The sequence below is a fragment of the Stegodyphus dumicola genome, chromosome 10 (assembly GCF_044657685.1).
Source record: "Stegodyphus dumicola isolate Sdum_Otavi_A_Nest chromosome 10, ASM4465768v1".
NCBI lineage: Eukaryota > Metazoa > Arthropoda > Arachnida > Araneae > Eresidae > Stegodyphus > Stegodyphus dumicola.
In genome coordinates, this window is record NC_140777.1 from 133,522,077 (window position 1) to 133,543,229 (window position 21,153).

Below are 21,153 nucleotides of genomic sequence, written 5' to 3' on the forward strand. Positions count from 1 at the left end.
TATGGAAATTTTTTACGAAAAAAAAAAAATTATCGCTAGTGCGCGAGACTGTGTATCGGAAATTCTAAAGATATGCTCATGCGATATTTCTGTTGAATTTAATTTAATGGTTTAAGCGGGAAGAACATGATATTTAATAAATAAAAGTAGCACACGAAACTTTAAAAAAATGACCCTTTGGGCGTAACGTAAAACCTGAAAGCTTTCAGATTTTTTTGTAAATTTCGTATGAACTAATTTTGCCCCTCTAGCCGTTTACTTGCAGTAAGTTTCTCACTGGCTTTACCCTTGTCTCGTTTCTGGCTTGATTAATTTCCTTTTCATTATATATTTATTTCATGGATAACTTATATGGCGCTCCCTCCCCCGAATCATAGCACAGAAGCAGAACATTTTGTCTGTTTGGTTATTTAAGTGGAAATTTTTTAAGTTAATTGCTCTTATTCTTTTATTTTCATCTTATTCAATGTTTTATTGCCAATAAAATAATGTTACAGAAAGAGCTATTTTTTTTACAAAATTTTTTAAAGGTTTAAACAAAAAGTAAATAAAATTTAACACAAATCATTGTTTACATTTTCATTTTTTTTTATTTGTGGAGGAAATTTATTTTGTACTATTATAGCTTGCTGAAAATATTTATTCTAGTTTCTTATGGCATTCGGCGTCATCCTTGACAGACAAAATTTTAAATTTTTCGTCTCAGTTGCTATTTGGAATGATATACTCATTCATGTAAACCACGCGAGTAAATTCTGCAAAGTATAAAGACGAATCTGCAGTCAGCTGTCGGAGCTCTGCAGAATGAGAAAACATTTTTAGAAAGTTGTAGAAGTGATAATAATAATTTAATAATTTAATAGATTTCATCTCTGAAGAAAAGAATTCACAAATAAACATTCGAGTAATCTGAATGCTTCGGAACTTTGTGATGAACTGGAAGATCTGTCAAAATACATCGTTCCTGGAGCAGAGCACCTTGTCATTTTAGAATATGTATAAAATCTTGAATGTTTTGCAAATATACTGGAGTGGAATTTCGAATTTTGCTGTCCTTTCCTATAACAGTTGCAAATGGAGAGAGATATTTTTCAAAATTAAAATACATACAAACTTGTTTAAGATCTTCTATGACGGAGACTAGGCTGATAAATCTTCCTCTAATTTCTATAGAGCAAGATACACCTAAAGAAATTGATCTTTCTGAATATGTTCGAGAGTTTTCGGAAATGAAGGCAAGGAGCTTTTATAAAATTATAGCTAATATTATAAAATAAAAGTTGTTGCCCTGGTAAAAAAAAATCATTCAAAAATAAATATTTACACATATTTTGGCGCAATTGAAAAATATGACTATTCTTCAGTCTTGTAGATTTCTTTACTTCTGACGAAGAGGGACCTAAACCTGCTTGCCCTAGAAATTGTTTGAGATCTTAACATAAATCTACACCAAACTTAAGGTTATTGTGTTACTAAATTTGTTTCACTCGGCGTGTTTCTCTTCTATTTTCACAGAATATATTGTTTTCAATGTTTTATAATATAACCAGTTATTTAAGTTTGCTAAATTAAGCGAAAAAAACTTAGATGGGTGCAGATTTTATATAAAAATTCCAAATATATTTGTATGTAAAACCTCTTGGATTTTATATTAAAATCTCCGTATAACTAAGCTTTCTTACTTTTCTTAATGCTATACTTTACGTGACATGTTCCTTTTTTTATACAGTCAAAAGTCGTTAATTCGGGCACCCATAATCCGGACCTCAAAGCTACAAACTTTCTGCACATGCGTCGCGTTCACGCATGCGCAAAAGTGTTTACGAGTGTGCGTAAGACCTTTATGTGTTTACGAGTGTGCGTAAGACGGCTGCGAATATGTGTGTGCGCATACGCATTTAATGTGTAACGGACGGTATAAGATAAGCTAAAATTATCTAATTCAGTTAATGTTGCAGATTGCGTTGTTCCTTAGTCTGCGGATTGGATCCGGCTTATTATTTTTTGCAGACTGTTAGAGCAATTTTATAAAAGTAAGCTTGAACTTTCAATTATGTCAAATAGAATTTCCGATATATATTTATTAATACGTAAAGGATCTACAAAGTGAAAGTATGTTTCGAAATCCGAAATCTGTTTATCAATTTCACGCCGCGGCGCGTAATGAATTGGAAGTTGATCTGTCAGCACTATCCTTATCTTCAGGGCAGATGTTTTTATTTTATTTGGCTTATAATTCCTTACTAAATGTAGCATTTCATCTCGATGTACTTCGTCTTTGATATGTTTTAATAAAGTTCCTCGTCATTATAATTCGCTTCCCATAGTGAAGAAAGTGACCCAGAGGTTATTGAAAACGAAAAAATTTCGACTGCCAAATTAGTCGGTATTCTCAACACAGCAATTATAGGACTTCAACAGCGGAACTTTGTAACTAAACAAGAAATTATGTCTGTTTAATAGAATTAAAGAGAATGTATTATCACATAAAAAACGAAGCAACTTAAACAACTTACATTGAAAGAAATGTTTAATAAAGTAAACAAATAAATATTAAGCTTTTTCTTTTTGTAAATTTTGATATCCTTTAGATCATAATTGTTCTTTATTTCATAAATTATGGTTTCATATTTTTAATTTTGTAATTTCTGCATGCCATCTTACCAGATTTAAACTGATGATCTATAATCCGGAATCGCCCGACGAGTTCGGATTAACGACTTTTGACTGTATAGACTTATTCATTTATTATCAGTATGTATCTCAGTGAAAGGAGAGAAAAGTCTGTCTCTTGCACGCACACAAAAAGTCTTAAATAACTGATTGAAATCATCTGATATCAAATACCCAGACTAAAGCAAATTTCACAGTTGATCAAGGGAAAATATTTCCTTTTTTATTCTTTCTTCATGTTACGTACCTTTCAACTGATTGCCTAAGGATGTGCTTTTATTTTTTAACAAATAATCCAGATGTAATAAAATTCATCATAAAAACACTGGCTCGTGAAATCCTTGATTTTTTTTAACTTTTTAAAAATTTTAATTTTTATTTTTAAGCACATTAAATTTATTGAGGGGGGCCCAGGAAAAATTTTTGCATAGGGGTCCAAGATGTCTAGTTACGCCACTACTGGTTATATATATTAAATGTTTTCAAATGTATTTTAACTCTAGCCAGAAGCAAATGGGATATATTAATAATGAATTTACATGAAATGCAAAACAATTAGCAGTCACGAGGGAAATCTAAAAATGCTGAAATAACTTTGTTAAATGAAAGTTGATTTTCTGCACAGGCTAATTTCTAAACTGCTGAAGGATTTTATGCAGAAATTTGTATCTTGAGACATCATACTTATTTTGCAATTTGTTACTGAGAAAAATCTAATGTTGGCCTGTTTGTATTATATAAACAACCATTAAAAATTACTTCATCACATTTTTCCAGAGGCAACATATAAAGAACATTTGCTACAGCATTATCTTACAAGTGTATTTTGAATATAAATTTCTTCATAAACTACTATCTAATATACAATATATTAACCAAACATAACTCTCTGTCATAATTTTTTCTCTTTAGTTTTAGAAAGAATGAACATATGAAGCAAAGTTTAATAATTTAATGACATTTATACAAATTATTACAGTATGAAAGATACAAATATGTATATGTAAAACTTTTTACAAAGTATTTTAGTTACTGAACTTAAAATTCAGTTTTCCTTAAAAGATCATTTCTTATTACAAATAAATATAAAATAACTGACAAACTTTTGTTTCAGATGTCTTATATGACAAGTATTTATGGCAATATCTATTTACATACAAGTCTAGTGTAACTATACAGTAGTAAAATGAATGTACTATGTCTCAGATTTCTAAGAAAAGAGACTGTTAAATTAAGAATATACTTATTTGAAAAATACATTTATCAAAGTCAGGCTTAAAAGACTCATTTCAAGAATATATTTTACTAGCTCATTTTCAAATTTACATAATGTACAACTTATAATTCAATACAATAGTAAACAAAAATTGGCACTTAATAATGTAATGCAATTATTGAAAGCAGAAAGTGGCATATTTTAATATTTTCTTGTAATAACTTGATTTTATGTTTACATAGTTCACAAACAGAAATTCAGTTTTAAGAGTTCTTCAACACTTAAAATAGTAAATGAACTAAATATATAAACATTATTTATTTATAAAAAATAAGCTCAAAGTGCACACTCACTAGAAATTAAACAGTTATGCATATAGAGATTGATCATAACAAAACTTCCCTGATATATGAACCCTTAGAAGCCTATCTGCTAAACCAATCAAAATAAAATTTCAGATACTGTTATCTGAAGATTGTAATGATTTAAAACAATACAGCTTTCATGGCTATGGTTACAGTGAAAACATTTTGAAATTTTTGAAAGCAGGGCTGCCACTCAAACAGGAGAACGAAATTCCCCGACTTTTCCAGGTTCTCCAGGTGTGTTTTCAGAAAATTCCAGTCTATCCACGTAGTGCACGTTGGCTGCATTGAGAGGTAAATTAATTATGGTACCACTTGAAAACACAAAAATTTGCAATTATATCCCAACACGTTGCTATTATAACTATAATAGGAGTTCTTTTCTTCACTGAAGATTGAGATTGAATCTGCCCAATCTGGATTAAAAAATGTCTTTTTTTTTTTTTTTTTTAGAAGACATTTATTTTACAGCTAAATAAAAGAAAGAAATTTATTTAATGATATTTCAAAATAAATTCAGGTATTTTGCATTTGTTTAGAAGCATACATAAGTAAAAAATATGTGCATTAAATTGCATGATGGTATGTCATCATACTGCTAGAATTACTTTCAGGAGTATGCCAGAGAAAATAGTCTGAAATTTGAAAGCACTATTAACTAATAATAAATAAATTTAGAATGAAGAAGCCACATTAAATGATACAAATAACATTAAAATACAGTTTATTACTTAAAGATTAAAAACTGAATTACAATAATTAACAATATCTTGGCGAATATATTAAACGGTTAGCTTAGATGACTGACTACATTTTTTTTATTTTACTGCAAAATGACAAATAAGGATTTATTAAAAAAAAAGTTTCAAAGATTTTGTGGTAAAATCCTAGTATATGGCACGACCTTGGCATGATTTTGAAAATTGTCATCAACACCAAAATGACCCATTTATTGCTCATCATAAATGTCTGGTTTACTGCTCATCATAAATGTTCGGTTTACTGTTCATCAAAATGTCGCCAAATACCATGTGTACTATATACTAGGATTAAATTGATTTTGTTTTATACAAGAATGGGAAGTTTTTTTTTTTTTTTTTTTTTGTTCAACATGCACTGCACATGTGCATGTGAGTCTCTTGATTCTCAAGGTTAGTGGAAACCAAAGTTGCTGGAAACTTTGTCTTGCCTTTCTAGACAATCTGATAGGAGCTGCGAAAATTGGCTCTACACCAGCTGCCAGAATGACGCTTACGTGATACACTATAATTCGCCAACAAAGTGATCACTTCCAATGTTGGTGTTAAATCTGGGGTCTGCCGTATGAAATTCCCTGACTTTTTCAGATTTTGACTAATATATTTAAATTCTCTGACTATTTTGGTCAATTTTCAAATTTACCAACTTTTTCTGGTTTTCCAGGTAGCAGGGCAACCCTGCGAATGGCAACACCCACTTTTTACCTGTGCCAACTTATCAGCACATTGAAAAACCGTAAATGAGATTGTAATGATACACATGATGAAAGTTGCAGGCATAAAATATTTGCACATTGAAAAACCGTAAATGAGATTGTAATGATACAACATGATGAAAGTTGCAGGCATAAAATATTTGCAAAGAAGAGCATTGTAAAGGACCAATGCCAACAAAAGAGAAGAAAGGGAAAAAGCTTTTGCTGGAATTACAAGTTTTCAACATGTACGGCACTTCAAGATAAGAGCTATTTCCTGTTACTTTGCAATTGCGTGGCCATTGTGATCCTCTAACCTCACTTCAGTGGACTTGTGATTCTGGGGTTATCTGAAATCTAAGTGTACACATCAAATCTATGAGATTTGTCAAAATTGAAAGATGCTATCCACATGAATAGTTACATGAAGTTATACAGATCCCTCCTGCGATATTACATTTGTCATTGCTGTCAAGACTCTCCTGTACACAATGCATTATCACCTGCAAGAAGGGGCATTTGAAATTTTAATAAAAGTCCCCCCCTCTTCTCTTTTGCACTGTCGCTGATCCTTTAGAATACTCTTTGCAAAACATTTTATACCAGCTGTTGTTCTAATGCCAGTTATGGTTTTTCAATGCATTGATAAATTTGCACAGAAAAACAGGTAAATGTTGCCACTCGAAAATTTTTCACTGTAACCATAACATGACAGCTGTATTGTTTTAAATCATTACAATCTTGAATAATAATATCTGAAATCAATCTTGAATAATAATATCTGAAATCAATCTTGAATAACAGTATCTGAATCAACTTCAAACACCTGAAATTTCATTTTAATTAGTCGAGTGTATAGGCCACTAGGGGCCCATATATTGGGGAAGTTTTTTTACGACAACATTGTACATTAGTATATAAGATAAGAATGAGTCAAATGAAAGTGAGCCTCTTTTCTAATTCAAATGGTTTTGTTAAGCATTTTGGAAATCATGTGAATGACACAATACCTCACAAGGCTGCATTCTCAGCATTTTTATGGAGTCAAGCATGGATAATGTGTTACTATGTACATTCTACTTAAAATGGTGAGCAATGCATTTTATTGTCTACTCTGAAATACAGTACTAGCTCATAAGGCTGCATTCTCAGTATTTTTATGCAGCCAAGTATGGATCATGCATTATTATGTATATTCTACAGTAAATGGTAAGCAATTCATTTTCTTGTCTACTCTGGAATAAAAGTACAAAATTTTCAGGGAAAATTGTAAAAATTACATACAACCAGGACATACAAAACTAAATAGGTCAATGCAAGAAGAACAACTGATGTCTCAATACTCAGCTTCAAACTTGATCATTAGCCACAGCATCATGCACATGATCATCATCAACATGGAAAATAGTAAGGAAAACAAATAGCAGAGAATGGGTGCCTTAGTTGTTTTCATGAATTTCTGCATCAAAAAGTTCCCACAAATATATAGGATGCATTTTTTACAGACCATCAGCATGATATCAAAGCCTGCAAAGAAAGCACACTGCCCTAGAGAAAGAAGATAATAATTGCTCCAAGAAAGATTTTTTCAATGTTAAGAGACCTTTATTCTTCATATTTGGTAAGCATGAATAAACTGTCAGTGTTGATCATTACTGGGCAACATTAACATCTGCATCAGATAATCATGAATAAACAGTGCGATACATTGTGTTTCAACTTGTTGTAGGATAATCACATATGGTTCCTGAGACAATTGAAACTTGATAAACCTTGCTGCACTTTAAGACTCTCCTTACAACCAGATTCTTTCTCTAAATAACTAGAGTTTACTAAACTATAGAGAAAGCTGAAAAGTCACACATTTTCTTCAGATAAGGAAGTACAAAATGCAATCACCAAATTCTGGACAGATGCCAAAGGACTTCGATAAGCGTGGAATATCTACACTTGTTACATAGTGGAAGGAGTGTTTAATGATACATATTTCTGATACATAAAACTATTTTTATGCTATAAATCATCTTGTTCATTGTTCATTTGACTCACTCTTATATATGAATTTTTCCATCAAATCTGTGTTTTAAAAATCTTAGGTTTGATAAATTTTTAATTTATAATACTTAATTCGTTTGGCTATTTAAAATATATTGCATTCTGAATGCAATGTAAAGATTAAAAAAAATGATTTAAACATATGTGATTTACATTTGTACATTACGCTAGCAAAACTGCAAATCTACTAATAATAAACTTATACTTAATTATGCATGACAGAATTTATGCCATTCAGCATAAATATTTCATTGAACAGAAATAAATACCTTAAAATTATATTCTTAATTCATGAGGAATGCTTCACAAAATAACATAAATTAGTATTTTAATTATAAATTCATATAAAAAGTGCAAGTGTTTACCAATTATGCAAAAACATGACATTTTCTAAAACATTTTATTGCTACTGGAAGTTACCTATGTGAATTAATATACATTATGCACAACCCATTATATGGGAATTGGCTTAAGTTTGTATAGGCTTAATTCACTCAATTAATAATTCTTTCTTAAAATATTTACAAATACACTGAATGAAACAATACAGCTTAGTTTTTTTAATTCATTTAGTTTATACAATTACAATGAAACTATCAATATTTTTTAGTTCTGAATGCTATGCCAACAAACAACCTAAAGGCATAGTTATGGTTTTAGTGGGTATGTTAGATAGAATGCCATACACTTTTATATATATTTTTTTTATCTCTTATCCAGTGGTTCCCAAAGTTTGGGTCAAGGCCAGTGAGTTCATTAATTTATTAATTCATACTTAATAATTATATATATATATATACATTCTTTTAAAACTATCTTTCTCTCCTTTTCTATTTCAGAGAAACTGTCTGTATGTCAGTCATGATAAATTATTTTAAAAGCTTAAATCCCAATGCTAAAAAAGTAATTTATAAATATTGCTCAAACAAATTCAAGAAAAGACTAAAGGAGTAAAGTTAGTTTAGTTTTACAGCTGTGTGTACTATTCCCCTACTCATAGTATTGCTTTATTTTGACAACTGTCAAATAAAATAAATAAATAAATAAATAAAATAAAATGGAAAATAAATAAATAAGTAAAAGGTAAATGGAACTTATAACTTCAATGAATGTTCAGAATAAGAGTTCTGTGAATAGTGTTACTGGTATATTTCATTTTGTAAAAAAATACTGATCACAGCACAGCATTCTTGTCAACTTTGCACCATGCACCAGTTATATTCTAAATATGCTAGGCACACAATATTTTAATGCTGATTTTTAGTTGCATAGCTTTAGCAATACCAGTTATATTCTAAATATGCTAGGCACACAATATTTTCATGCTGACTTTTAGTTGCATAGCTTAGGTAATACTTTTACTTAACACTGAATCAAAATATTTCTAGTCAAATCAGTAATTTCATGTAAGAAATAAGTGCAAAAAAAATAAATACTCATTAAAACTTTTGTGTTTCAGTAGATACAGATAAACTCCTAAAATAAACAACAATGAAAATATAATTTTTACAAAATATTTTACTACATTTCATAATATTCCTTATTTAATTTGCATATGTTACTTTAGTTATGCATAAACAATGCAAAAGAATTTCATTAAATCAAAATCAAAAGGAAAAAAGTAGCACTGACATGTAATTAGATCATATATTGCATACAATACAATCTATACAATTTTTTTAACACATAATTTCCTATGAAAGAAAAGAAACAAACAGCAAAATTGATTTATTTTAACAAAATAGAATCTCAACTATCCATAAGCTTTAGAATTGTCATTATGACATATGAGAGAATAAATGAATTACAGAAAATTCTTCTGCCGTAATCAAACATGGGAACAATAAAAATAAATAAATAAATATATCCATAAATACAATGGATAAAAACCATGATTAGAATTAGAAATTAGTCATATTATAGGTCATCACCTTATTTACCATCATACACACTAGCTAAACCATTCCCACCCCCCAAAATTATTTTATTCAGTATTTTCATAACAATAAAACAAGACTCATGTTTTACTTAATTCTATAGTCAAAATGTGCATCAAAAAATAATAAAGAGTCCTACATGTGAGTTTATACAAGAAGTTTTACAAACTGCTCAGTAAATTTTGACAATGATACTCCCATGACTAATGAATCTGTAAGTTAATTTTCAGAGGAAAATATTTTTATGTAGTTTTATTTACCAGTAGATTATTATAATTTTTGAAATACTATTTTAGACTTTTAGCATAAATATACTGATAAAGCAATTATTTTATTGTACAATGTGGCCAATTTTGAATTATGATAGTTTTATTTTATTTATTATATATATATATATATTTTGCTTTACATGTGAATACATTTCGTTCATTAGGCTGCTTCAATGGCTGGTGGCTAACAGAAACTGATATTTGAAGGAGTCATGAAAGAAAATTTTAAAACCATATTTACAATACAATATATAAACTGTCGATTTTTTTGTATTTTATTACTCGTTCACTTTCTAGGCGAACACTCTAATACCATAGATCAATTTCTATCCTAAATAAGTCATGAAACATTTCTTAATTTTCACTTATAGAAAAAGGTTACAAATAAAACTCTCATAGCATTGTAGTTAAAAGGTTAAAAAATGGTTAAGTGTTAAGCAATCCTAGTGTTTTCAAGCATTTCAAAATGCATAACTGATGATTACATCAGTTTCAATGAGCAGTTAAATTTTCTATTAATCATAATAATAGACCTATTATTATCATAATAATGATTTACTTTTATCTCTCATTTAATACTATGCAGTAAATTTTGTCAAACCAATACACCTACACTTCACAAAACATAATTATGTACATATAACAAGATTCTCTGATTCTTCACCAGATATGAAACTCAACACAATTTTAACTCCAAAAGAAAAAGAAAGAAACATTGATGTCATAATTCAGATAATTCAATAAGTAAAATTTATTTTATTCAAAACATATTAAAAATGTAATATTTTGTCAGTAATTATTACTTATCATCTGATAATATGAGATAAAACTTTATTTAGGAGGGGGAGATTGTACATTTATTTTACTGTGTAATAAACACATAAACTACGAAGTAAAACATAAATAAATAAATAACCAATGCTATTATGCAGGTTTAATTCATAACAGTTTTGTTACAATTTATTTGACTGATGTTCATAAATTATGCATATACAGTGCTAAGTCCGAAATCCAACTTGATAGGAGTGAAGTGTTTCCGAATTTTAAATATTAGTTTGAATCTATAAAAATTATAAAATTAAAGATTTGAAATAGCTGTTTATGAAATAATAAAGCATTCATGTTCCTAAGAAATCAAAATTCACCCCCCACTCCCGAAAAAGCCATTTCAAGAACTATTTTTTTATTAAATATTTCTTTCAATATAAGTTGTTTAAGTTGCTTCATGTTTTATACTGATATTTTCTTTTTAATTTTGCAGATAGACATAAATTATAGTTCAGTTACAAAGGTCCACTGTTCAATTCCTGTAACTGCAGCATCAAGAATTATCACTAAATTGTCAATCAAAATATTTAACTCTCAACAACTTTTCTGTAACTTTCTTTACTGTCAGTAGCAATGTTTTCTGGACTTAGAACTATATTACAGATTTTGTTAGTTGATTGGTTATTGGGGCATTGTTATCGCAAAGGAAATCTTCTGTTTTATCATCTTTGTTTATTAGCACTTCTCCACAAATTTCATTAATTGAAAATTAAAAAAAATTATGATATCTGAAAACTTTCAAGTTCCCGACTATCAGGCAGCAGTAAATGCTATCTTTTGTCTATGAACATCATTTATAAAATCTAGTTTTCACATATGGAGAGAAATTTCCATTGAATTTCTCATATTCTTTGCAGCATAGTTAGTTGAAGTATGTAATCATCGCTAACATCGCTTTTTTGTCAACATAAAAGGTTATCATGCTGTTTGATATTCAATTACTAATATTAAAAAAAATAAGTTTTAGACTGCTGCATGAATTATTTCTCAAGCTGCCATAAGCTGACAGTGATGTGGTGATGAAAGTAAAAAATAAAAAATTACTGACCAAATTAACATCAAGGTTAAAGCTGTTCGGTAGATGTAAAATCAACGATGAACTTTGGTAGAATATTCAGTTTGAGATGAATGCTAAGCAAAAAGGTGGTTATAGAACCAAATTTTTGATCAATAAAGATTTATGTTAATAAATGATTATGTTTTTTCAACACAGAGGTGCTTTATTAGAGCCAAAATGAAATTAAGAATCAGGACCCTCCACATGCTTCATTATGAAAAAAATGTCAATTGCACATGCATGAAGCACTAAGCACACATTAAAGCTAAATAATATTCTTGGAATCCAATTCTGTGTCCCTTTTCACACAAAATTTCTTTAGGGGGTGGAATTGGTGCTGGTCAAAATCTCCAGATATTGGATATCCAGATTTTGGACTTTGTACTACAAACTCACTGTTTTACAGAGCAAAAGAATAAGAATTGAAGAATTCTGAAACTAAGCTTTAATACTACTGAATTTTGAAGATAAGCTTGAAGCTTGAATTTTGAAGATAAGCTTGAAGCTTGAATTTTGAAGAATCAAAACTGCCATTGCAGAATGGAAAGAAAATGGTATACATTGTACAATCAATCAAAAGCTATGATAAAAACAAGGTATAAAAAACTTTTCTTTGAATGACAAAGTTAATTATGAAAAAACTAAAATAAAACATGCTTAACTATTCTACCATATATCCTAAGCTTGTTTCATATACTGCAAAATATATTTACATTTCCTTAATTTTCTCATCAAAATACTAAAAAAAAAAAAAAAAAAAAAAAAACCTGCAGGAAAAATATTTAGAAAGAAAGTTTATATTATTATACGAGATGCTAAAATATCATCTTACATTAACCACAAGGGAAAGGAACAGTTACTTAATTCTTGTGTGTTAATATTGGAGAACGAACCATTCATTTATCTCTATTCAATACAATTTACTCAGATAATTAAGTACTATTATGTAAGTATTAGATATTTATTTATATAACTTTTCTTTTTTCTGATTATTTAAATTTTCTACATTTATAATAGGCTGCTGCATTTTTTTAATAATGCCTTTAAAAGAATAAGAAAAATTCTCCAGTGGAACAAATTTTGAGACAGCTAATCATTCTAAATAGAAATTTCATATAAATTATAACAATGACTGTTTAAAAATGTAAAGCATATTAATCAAAATCGCCTATTTTCTAAAAACTTTTGAGGTTCTTGGGTGGGGGAAAGACTATTCTGATCAGCACATATATAAAGAATAAAATTAACTAAACAAAAATTATCCTCTATTAAAATGTATGCTTGAACATCCACCTTTGATGAAAATATTCACAATGATTTGCTTTAAATGTTAAATATATACAATGAATGATACACTTTAAAAATATAGTTTCTTCCATGGGCTTGATTACATTGTTTTGCCAAACATTTTACTTTATAATTTATTTCAATTATTCACAGATAATTAAAAATTATTTTCAAATATTACAATAACAGTAAAATATTGTATGGAACAATGTAATAAGCATGATGGGGAGAAAACGTTTGTGACCAGAAAATGTTATTAAGCTAGAGGGGTAATAATAAATAAAAACTTAAGAAGAGATTTGGCCAACTCTTCTTTTAATTTTAAAAGGAAAGAAAATATAAATGCTTCACAGATCATTTAAAAAATCTACCAATACTCAGATTCTAAAAGTCTGTCAACATGAGTTAAGATTACTCTGATTTTAAAAATAGAAAATAGAATATTATTATGTTGACTTTGTACTTTTTTGTCTTTTAAATATCAAGAAATGCACCACAATATATGTTTTAAAAAGTGAAGTAAATTCATTAATTTAAGACATTAAAATGCTTTTGTCTCACTGTACAAGATAGCAAATGTTTGTCAAGTGTCATTCTGGAAATCTTTAGGAACTCCTAAATAGCTATTCGTTAAGAAGTCAAATTGTGGAGTTTTCATAATTGTTGAATACACATCAGATACAGTTATTTCTTCAGGGCACCTTTAAAAAAATGTAATTCTATATAAATTGTGAAGTTTAAAACATTTACAAAGATCACATTTTTCATACAAAATAAAAATTAATTACATATAGTCAGTTAGAATTTTATTTGTAATATTTAACATTTATTCCTTTATAAAAAAAGGCAATTGCTACTGAACTCCAGCTATCCACGTTACTTGTTTTTCAGAGATATTAAAAATGAAGATAGCTTTTAATTTATTCAGATTTTTTTAAATTTATTTACTGATTTAAAAAATACAAAAACATAAAACAGTACAGTATATTCATACTTAAAAATGCTATTAAATTTATATGAATATGTAACATATATATTGGCTTGCAATAAAAATAATTTATCATAAACAAATAAACATATTACATACATTCATCTCATTTGATTTTACATCATGCCATCATATATGGCATGGCAAGCATACAGCTCCCACAAATTAATGCACCATATTTACATCTATCCTTTTCTATTTACCCAATAAATTATTGCTTCATCCTGGAATGCATTTCTTTTCTTGCAGTGACATTGATGTCTTTCTGTAAAACGAATTTTTCTTTAACAATAACAAATATTTTATCATTTCCCTTCATTTTCTTTGATGCTATTTGCAGATTCTCTGTACATCCAAGCATATTATTTTTTATTTCATTAGACTGTCCAGTAGGAAAAAAATGTGTTGTTATGATGATGGAGGACAAAATCTTCTACTAATAAAATATAAATATATATGTAATGTTTTCAGTTATTTCAACACATCGTGGGTGAATGGTGAGGCTATTCCATTTCATGTTTTGGCAGATGGTTGATGAAGCTGGGATGATTGCACTACGGAGAAAAATGACGACTCAGGACTTTTCCCTTTTAACAGCATATCTTTATTTTATTTTATAGCAGATGATTTTTTCCAGATGAAGTTACTCAAATAACTTATTAAGTAATTGAATTATTAGATACGACTGACTTTAATACGTTCTAACAAAGAAAGAGGAGCATAGCGGAGGCGTTAGCAGAACGAAGGTGAGAAGGCATCTGTGTAGGCGAACTTATGATGCAGCATTTATATGAAAGGTTATGTAACAGAGTAGCTTCTAGAAGGCACTGGTCTAGGGGAAGATCCTAAATTGCAGAAAATTAATTAAAGGTTGCTGGTTCGCAAAGAGCAAAGCCATCATATTTTTTTTTAATATTTTTTTATTTTACATATATATATATATATATGTATTACATTCTGTAGTAAAACACAGGCGGTTGAATCCGTAATGAACTGCCAGAATTTTGATGTCACAGAACGTTGAAACGTCGATCCACAATGAATAAGAAATTTGGCAGTCAAGGTATATTAAATTCAACTTTTATTTCAGTAAACATGCTGCAGAAACAATCAAGTTGGCACATTAATTGTGCCTATACCAAAAAGTTTTACATTTCAGGTAAATTTGCAGTAACAAGGAGCAGACAGACTGCAGTGCAGTTGGGCCAAAGCGTAGAAAGCAAGTGCATTATGTTCAGGGTGACATCTAAATTCAGACTGATTTAGTTTTGGTTCTCAATGCATTTTGATTAGAGAGTTAATATTGCTATAAAATTACTATTGGCTGTTTGAGTTTTAGTTCCATTTACATCATCAGAATTATGTCATATGACATGATATATGAAATGGATTAGTCTCGAAATGATACAGTGCAAATAGAGGTTACTATTTTTAGAATAGAGAAGGGAAATTAATTTACACTGCTAATTTAATCGTTTTATATATTTTTTATTTTTCTAAAACACACACACACATATATATGCTCATAAAAAGGTGAAACCAGACCGAAATTTACAAGTTAGAAAACCAGCTATTTCAGATATAAAGAAAAATTCCATTATTTTAGATAATGAAGATGGAAGTTCTTCATAAAAAGTGATGAGAAGAGTGAAAAATGAAAAGGTCTATCATGCTGCCTATAAGAAATTTTTATAAAATCATTTTCTAGGATAATCAGTTCCTAATATTATAATAAAAACAACATTCATGTTTAATAAAAAAATTAGATTCAATACTTAAAGCAAATCGTGTTAGGCTGAGAAATTTCAAACCAATCACAGAATTTGTGAACTTCAAACTTACAGCAAGAACCAGCTGGCTAATTCCAAGTAAGCCAAAAAATTAAGCCTGACAGAATAAGTAAAAGTTTTACACCACATTTTAAAATTTAGGAATAACCAATTAATGTTATTTATTATATTATGATATTTATGAGAGAAAGTGTAAAGATTTACACTGTATTTTTTAATTTAGGAATAACCAATTAGTTTTATTTATAAAACTCAGTTTCACAAAAATTTTAATTGCTAACTATTCATAACATTAATGTGAAGTCAAAAAATTAATAAATTAATTAATGACTTAAAAACAACAGGCAAGGAGAAAGAATTTTGTACCATAATTCTAAATTTTAATTTACTGTAGTCTGTAAAATATTAGAAAATTAGTTTCACTTTTTAAAAGTAGGGAGTGAAAAAAAAAAAGTTTTCATATAACTAATCAAGTAAACAAAGCCACAGAAAGATAGTATGCAAATTCATTAATTACACACTATATACAAAAAGTCATAAGTTTTTGCATATACTTTTTATTATTAACTGAATATTCAGCAATGAGACAGTATAATGCAGACAAATTTTTAAAACTTGAAAAACTGCACAAAACTATATTTAATATATATTATATAACAAGTAAAAGAAACACTAAAACTGAAAGTATGAAAAATATTCTACAAATATCTCAGTCATAAAAATACTTACAATTTTCCACCCAGTCTATTGAAACCTTCATTTACAGCTGACCCTATCAAGTCACTTGCCAATACTTTACAAGCCTACAAGAAATATACATAACTTAATGCAAGTATAGCATTACTAAATTTAGAATCTTTAGCTATGTCTAGGGAAAATGATATATATATATAATGATATAGATAATATATGATATAATCATTACACAGGCCTTTTGTAAAATTAATAAGTAGAATAAAAAAAGTATATTTTAATGCAAAAAATTTGAAGATAATGCTAAGTTTTCTGGTCACCTATCAGATTTCACTCTTTGAGCAATTTTTTTTTTTTTTTTTTTAGGCCTCTGAAAATAAAGGTTCATAAAGTTGTAAAAATTTACCCTTATTGTTATATGCATCCAATGCATATGTAATGATATCATACAATGCATATTAAACATTTGAAAAAATAAAAAGATGCAATCAATTTTCATTTGTGCTGAACTTAGCATACTTTCACCCTAACAATAAATACACAAATAAAGGTAAAACTTTTCCAAGCACTTTTTTTTTTTTTCATGAAACTTTTAAGTGCCCAATATTTGATTTTAACGATCTGGCTTTTAAGAGTGGACATTTGGGGATGATTTTGATGTGTTTTAAAGAGAAACTTTTATATTTGCAAGTAAACATTTATACATTTTAGTTTGAATTTGATGAATAAATTACTAGCAATGCATTTGTAAATGATAAAGAAATCTATGCTATTAACTTTTTAATATAAAGATATTGTCATATGTATTTTCAGGTATTTTAAAGAAATAAAAGAATTTTTTCCCTCCAACAGCTGAACCATGTGTAATTTAGACATCTTGTCACCAAGAACCTTATGCAGCGGTGCAATGGGCCAACTGCATTATAACCGTGAGAAGGCAGAGTTTCATACAAGTTTTGACATAGAACAGGTCAGGAGATGAATTCAAAGATCTCCCAGTGGTCTTCTCATACCACCAACCTTTTGACAGGATTTTCAGCTCAACAATATTTTAAGTAACTTTATGCCACACAGACATCATACAATTACAAACACACATTGTCTTTTTTGGGATTTTGAACCCAGGCCTAAGGCTATGAGGACTGGTTCCTCTACCACCAAGTTTACAGGGCATAAAATGAAAGCATGCTAAGAGTTTTCATTTGAAACTAATATATTTTTGATCAAATGAAAAATAAATTAATTTTTCCACATAGATGTTTCCCTTAAAATACTTATAGCTTTAACTGCTTTAAATAACACATGTAATAAAATCTGAGCAGCTCATGGAGCATGTGACAAGTGGAAAGCATGAAAGTGGCATATATACAGTCAAAAGTCGTTAATCTGGACCTCAAAGCTACAAACTTTCTGTGCATGCGTCAACACATATATGCATTGATGCATGCGCGTAATAACTTTACGCATGAGCATAATACGTTTTATGTATGCATGTTTAATGTATAACGAACGGTATAAGCTAAGCTAAAATTATCTATTTCAGTTAATGTTGCAAATTGCGTTGTTCCTTAATCTTCTAATTGGATCCGGCTTATTATTTTTTGCAGACAGTTAGAGCAATTTTATAAGGGGGGGAGAAGCCACGGCGCACAATGAACTGGAAATTGATCTGTCAGCACTATCCTTATCTTCAGGGCAGATGTTTCTATTTTATTCGGCTTATAATTCCTTACTAAATGTAGTGTTTCATCTCGATCTACTCCGTCTTTGATATGATTTAAATCAAATTCCTCATCATTATAAATATCACGAATACAAATCAAATAGTTTTCTGGTTGCAATTTTCTAATTTCGACTATGCGTAATGTATGCTTTACGCATGCGCGCGTTGAAAGAAATGTTTAACAAAGTAAACAAATAAATATTAAGCTTTTTTTTTTTTTTTTGTAAATCTTGATACCCTTTAGATCATAATTGCACTTTATTTCATAAATTACGGTTTCATATTTTTAATTTTATAATTTCTGCACGCCTTCTTAGCAGATTAAAGCTGATGATCTATAATCTGAAAAAATCGATAATCCGGAATCACCGAAGTCCCTACGAGTCCAGATTAAAGACTTTCGACTGTACTAAAAAATCTGATGTGTAAGCAACCATGACTTCCTTGTACGAAATATTAAATTATATGTATTTTTTCGTGCATTTCATTTTAAATTCATAATTTAGTTCTCACTTTGTGGCAAGGTAAAAATACATAAAAACTAAAAATATCTTCATTAAAAATTGAAAGATATAGAAAAACATAAAACATCAGATATAGTTAAAACAATTTTCACAATTAAAATTAGTTTCTGCATAAAAACAAGCAATTCGGCCAGCAGGCAAGAAGGCAGATTTTTCGGTGCACAAAACTAAAAGTGTCCTTTTGGTCCCACTCGGGAAAAAGACACTGAAGGTGCAGAAAGAATTACTGAGCTTATTGACGTAACAGAGTTAATAGAGTAGTATATATATATATATATATATGACACAATAAAAGCAAGGAAAAACAGAGCACTGGTGATGCATAACATGCATATAAAATAGAACGTAGATTTGAAGAAGAAGCATTCTGATTGCATCGTAAGTTAATGTGCCGAGTTCATAATATGTAAAAAAACTTGGTAGTCGAGGTAGTTTGAATTCCATTTTTATTTGCAGTTGATATTTGTGGACACAGTTTGCTTGGCACTTTAACCATAGCTATTTAAGAACATTTACATTTTTGATATTACTGCAATAGGAAGCAGCATAGTGAAATAACGTCCAAGCAGAGAGAGATGCTGAAGTGCATAGTTATGCAAGATGGAAGCACACAAAGAGAAAAGTTTTGGTTTGAGATAAAAAGTTTCAGTTTCCAATTATTACATCATCAGTGCTGTGCAGGCCATGCACAATGAAATGATCTAGTAATGATGCAATTCAGAGAAGTTATTATGATTTGTAAAACAAAAAAGAATTAAAGGGTTACCATTAGTTTAAAAATTATAATTTTGATTTACATATTTTTATCTTACATTCTTATTGTGCATATTATTATTACTATAAAATTCCTATATACAAAATTTCAACGTTTTGAGGCTACTTGTTTTTGAGTTATGCAAGATGCATACAAGCATACCGTATGCACAGACGTCCCAAAAAAATCTTTTCTGAATCCATTTTAAATCAATTTTGAAATTCGTTTAGGTAAAAAGAGTCCTTTATTCTGTCCTTACATACAGATGACACACAAAAACATCATTAAATTGCATTTGATAGCTGTAAAATGGATATTTTTGTTGAAATATGAAACCCGGAATTTTTTGTGATTACAGTACTTCCTTTACTTTGTACAAGGAAGTAAAATTACAACCACAAAATCTACAAGTTTATCAACAAGTCAGAGAAAACTGAAAGAATTAATTAGATTAGATGAATATATTAGTAAAGGGAAGAATTAAGTTAGATGAGTACTGTATTTGACGTCATATAAGACGCACCCTATTTTAGAAAGCCACACACAAGGAATAAAAGTTTCAATAGTCCGTGCGATAGCGTGGTACCACAATAACTTAAAATGTGGTTTCTTTTTAGTTCTCACATTTCGTAAAAGCCAAATAAACTATCATTGAATGCAATTACCAAATGTATTTTTATTAAGGAAAATTAACAAATGGCGAGCTATTTTGAACATGATAGGTAAATTTCAATAATGAATAAATGAATGAACGGCAAGCAATCAAAGATAATACAAAATAAAGCAGAAACAACAAAAAACACAGATTCAAGGAAAACGTTGCCTATCATGAAATTAAACTTTAATCACTCCCATTCACACACTTGTGAAATAGAGGGTCGCTTCATTCTACCTGAGGGCATGATGTGGCTCTTCTATCCACTTGTTCCATCGTTCTCGCACTTTTTCCTTAAATGGCTTATTCACCGATACATCTAAAGGCTGCAATTGGCTAGTCAGTCCACCAGGAATGACAGCTATCCGGGTTTTTAATTCTCTCGCTATATTCTTTATGGTTTCAGTTCTATGGGCGCTAAACTGATCCAAAACCAAAAGAGAGGGTTTTCTTAAGAGTCCACCAGGTTGCCTCGCCCATACATTCTGTAACCACAGTTTCATTCCAGCTTCGTCCACTCAGCCTTTCAGATGAACATGAACAATTACACCTGTTGGAAGTTTTTCTTTTGGATGAGTTTCTCTTTTGAATATGAAAAACAGCGGTAGTTTTGTGCCATCAGCACAACATGTTCGAACTACTGTATATCGTTTTTTTTTTCATGACCTGTGGTTTTTACGGTTATTGATTTAGACCCTTTAATACTCACAGTCTTGTTGGATGGTACATCAAATGTGAGTGGAATTTCATTTATATTTCTTATTTGACCGAGCTCAAAAGAAGTTTTCTTGCGTGCATTTATAACAAACCTATGAAATGCTAGTATTTTTTCTTCATAATCTGCTGGCATTTTCTGTGAAATAATTGTTTTTGTGCGCATTGATAA

The 21,153-nt window shown here is 29.3% G+C and overlaps 1 protein-coding gene across 1 annotated transcript in view; it reads right to left on the reverse strand.

Moving 5' to 3' along the window:
- Positions 1-3,610: 3,610 nt before the first annotated feature.
- Positions 3,611-21,153, reverse strand: part of D12 (YEATS domain containing 2 homolog D12) — a 123,705-nt gene continuing 106,162 nt past the window's right edge. Inside the window, exons 17-18 of the mRNA XM_085825561.1 lie at positions 16,648-16,721; positions 3,611-13,841 (exon numbers count right to left, since the gene is read on the reverse strand). Coding sequence (XP_085681687.1) covers positions 13,724-13,841; positions 16,648-16,721 — 192 coding nt within the window. The 3' untranslated portion in view covers positions 3,611-13,723. The remainder of the gene's footprint in view (positions 13,842-16,647; positions 16,722-21,153) is intronic.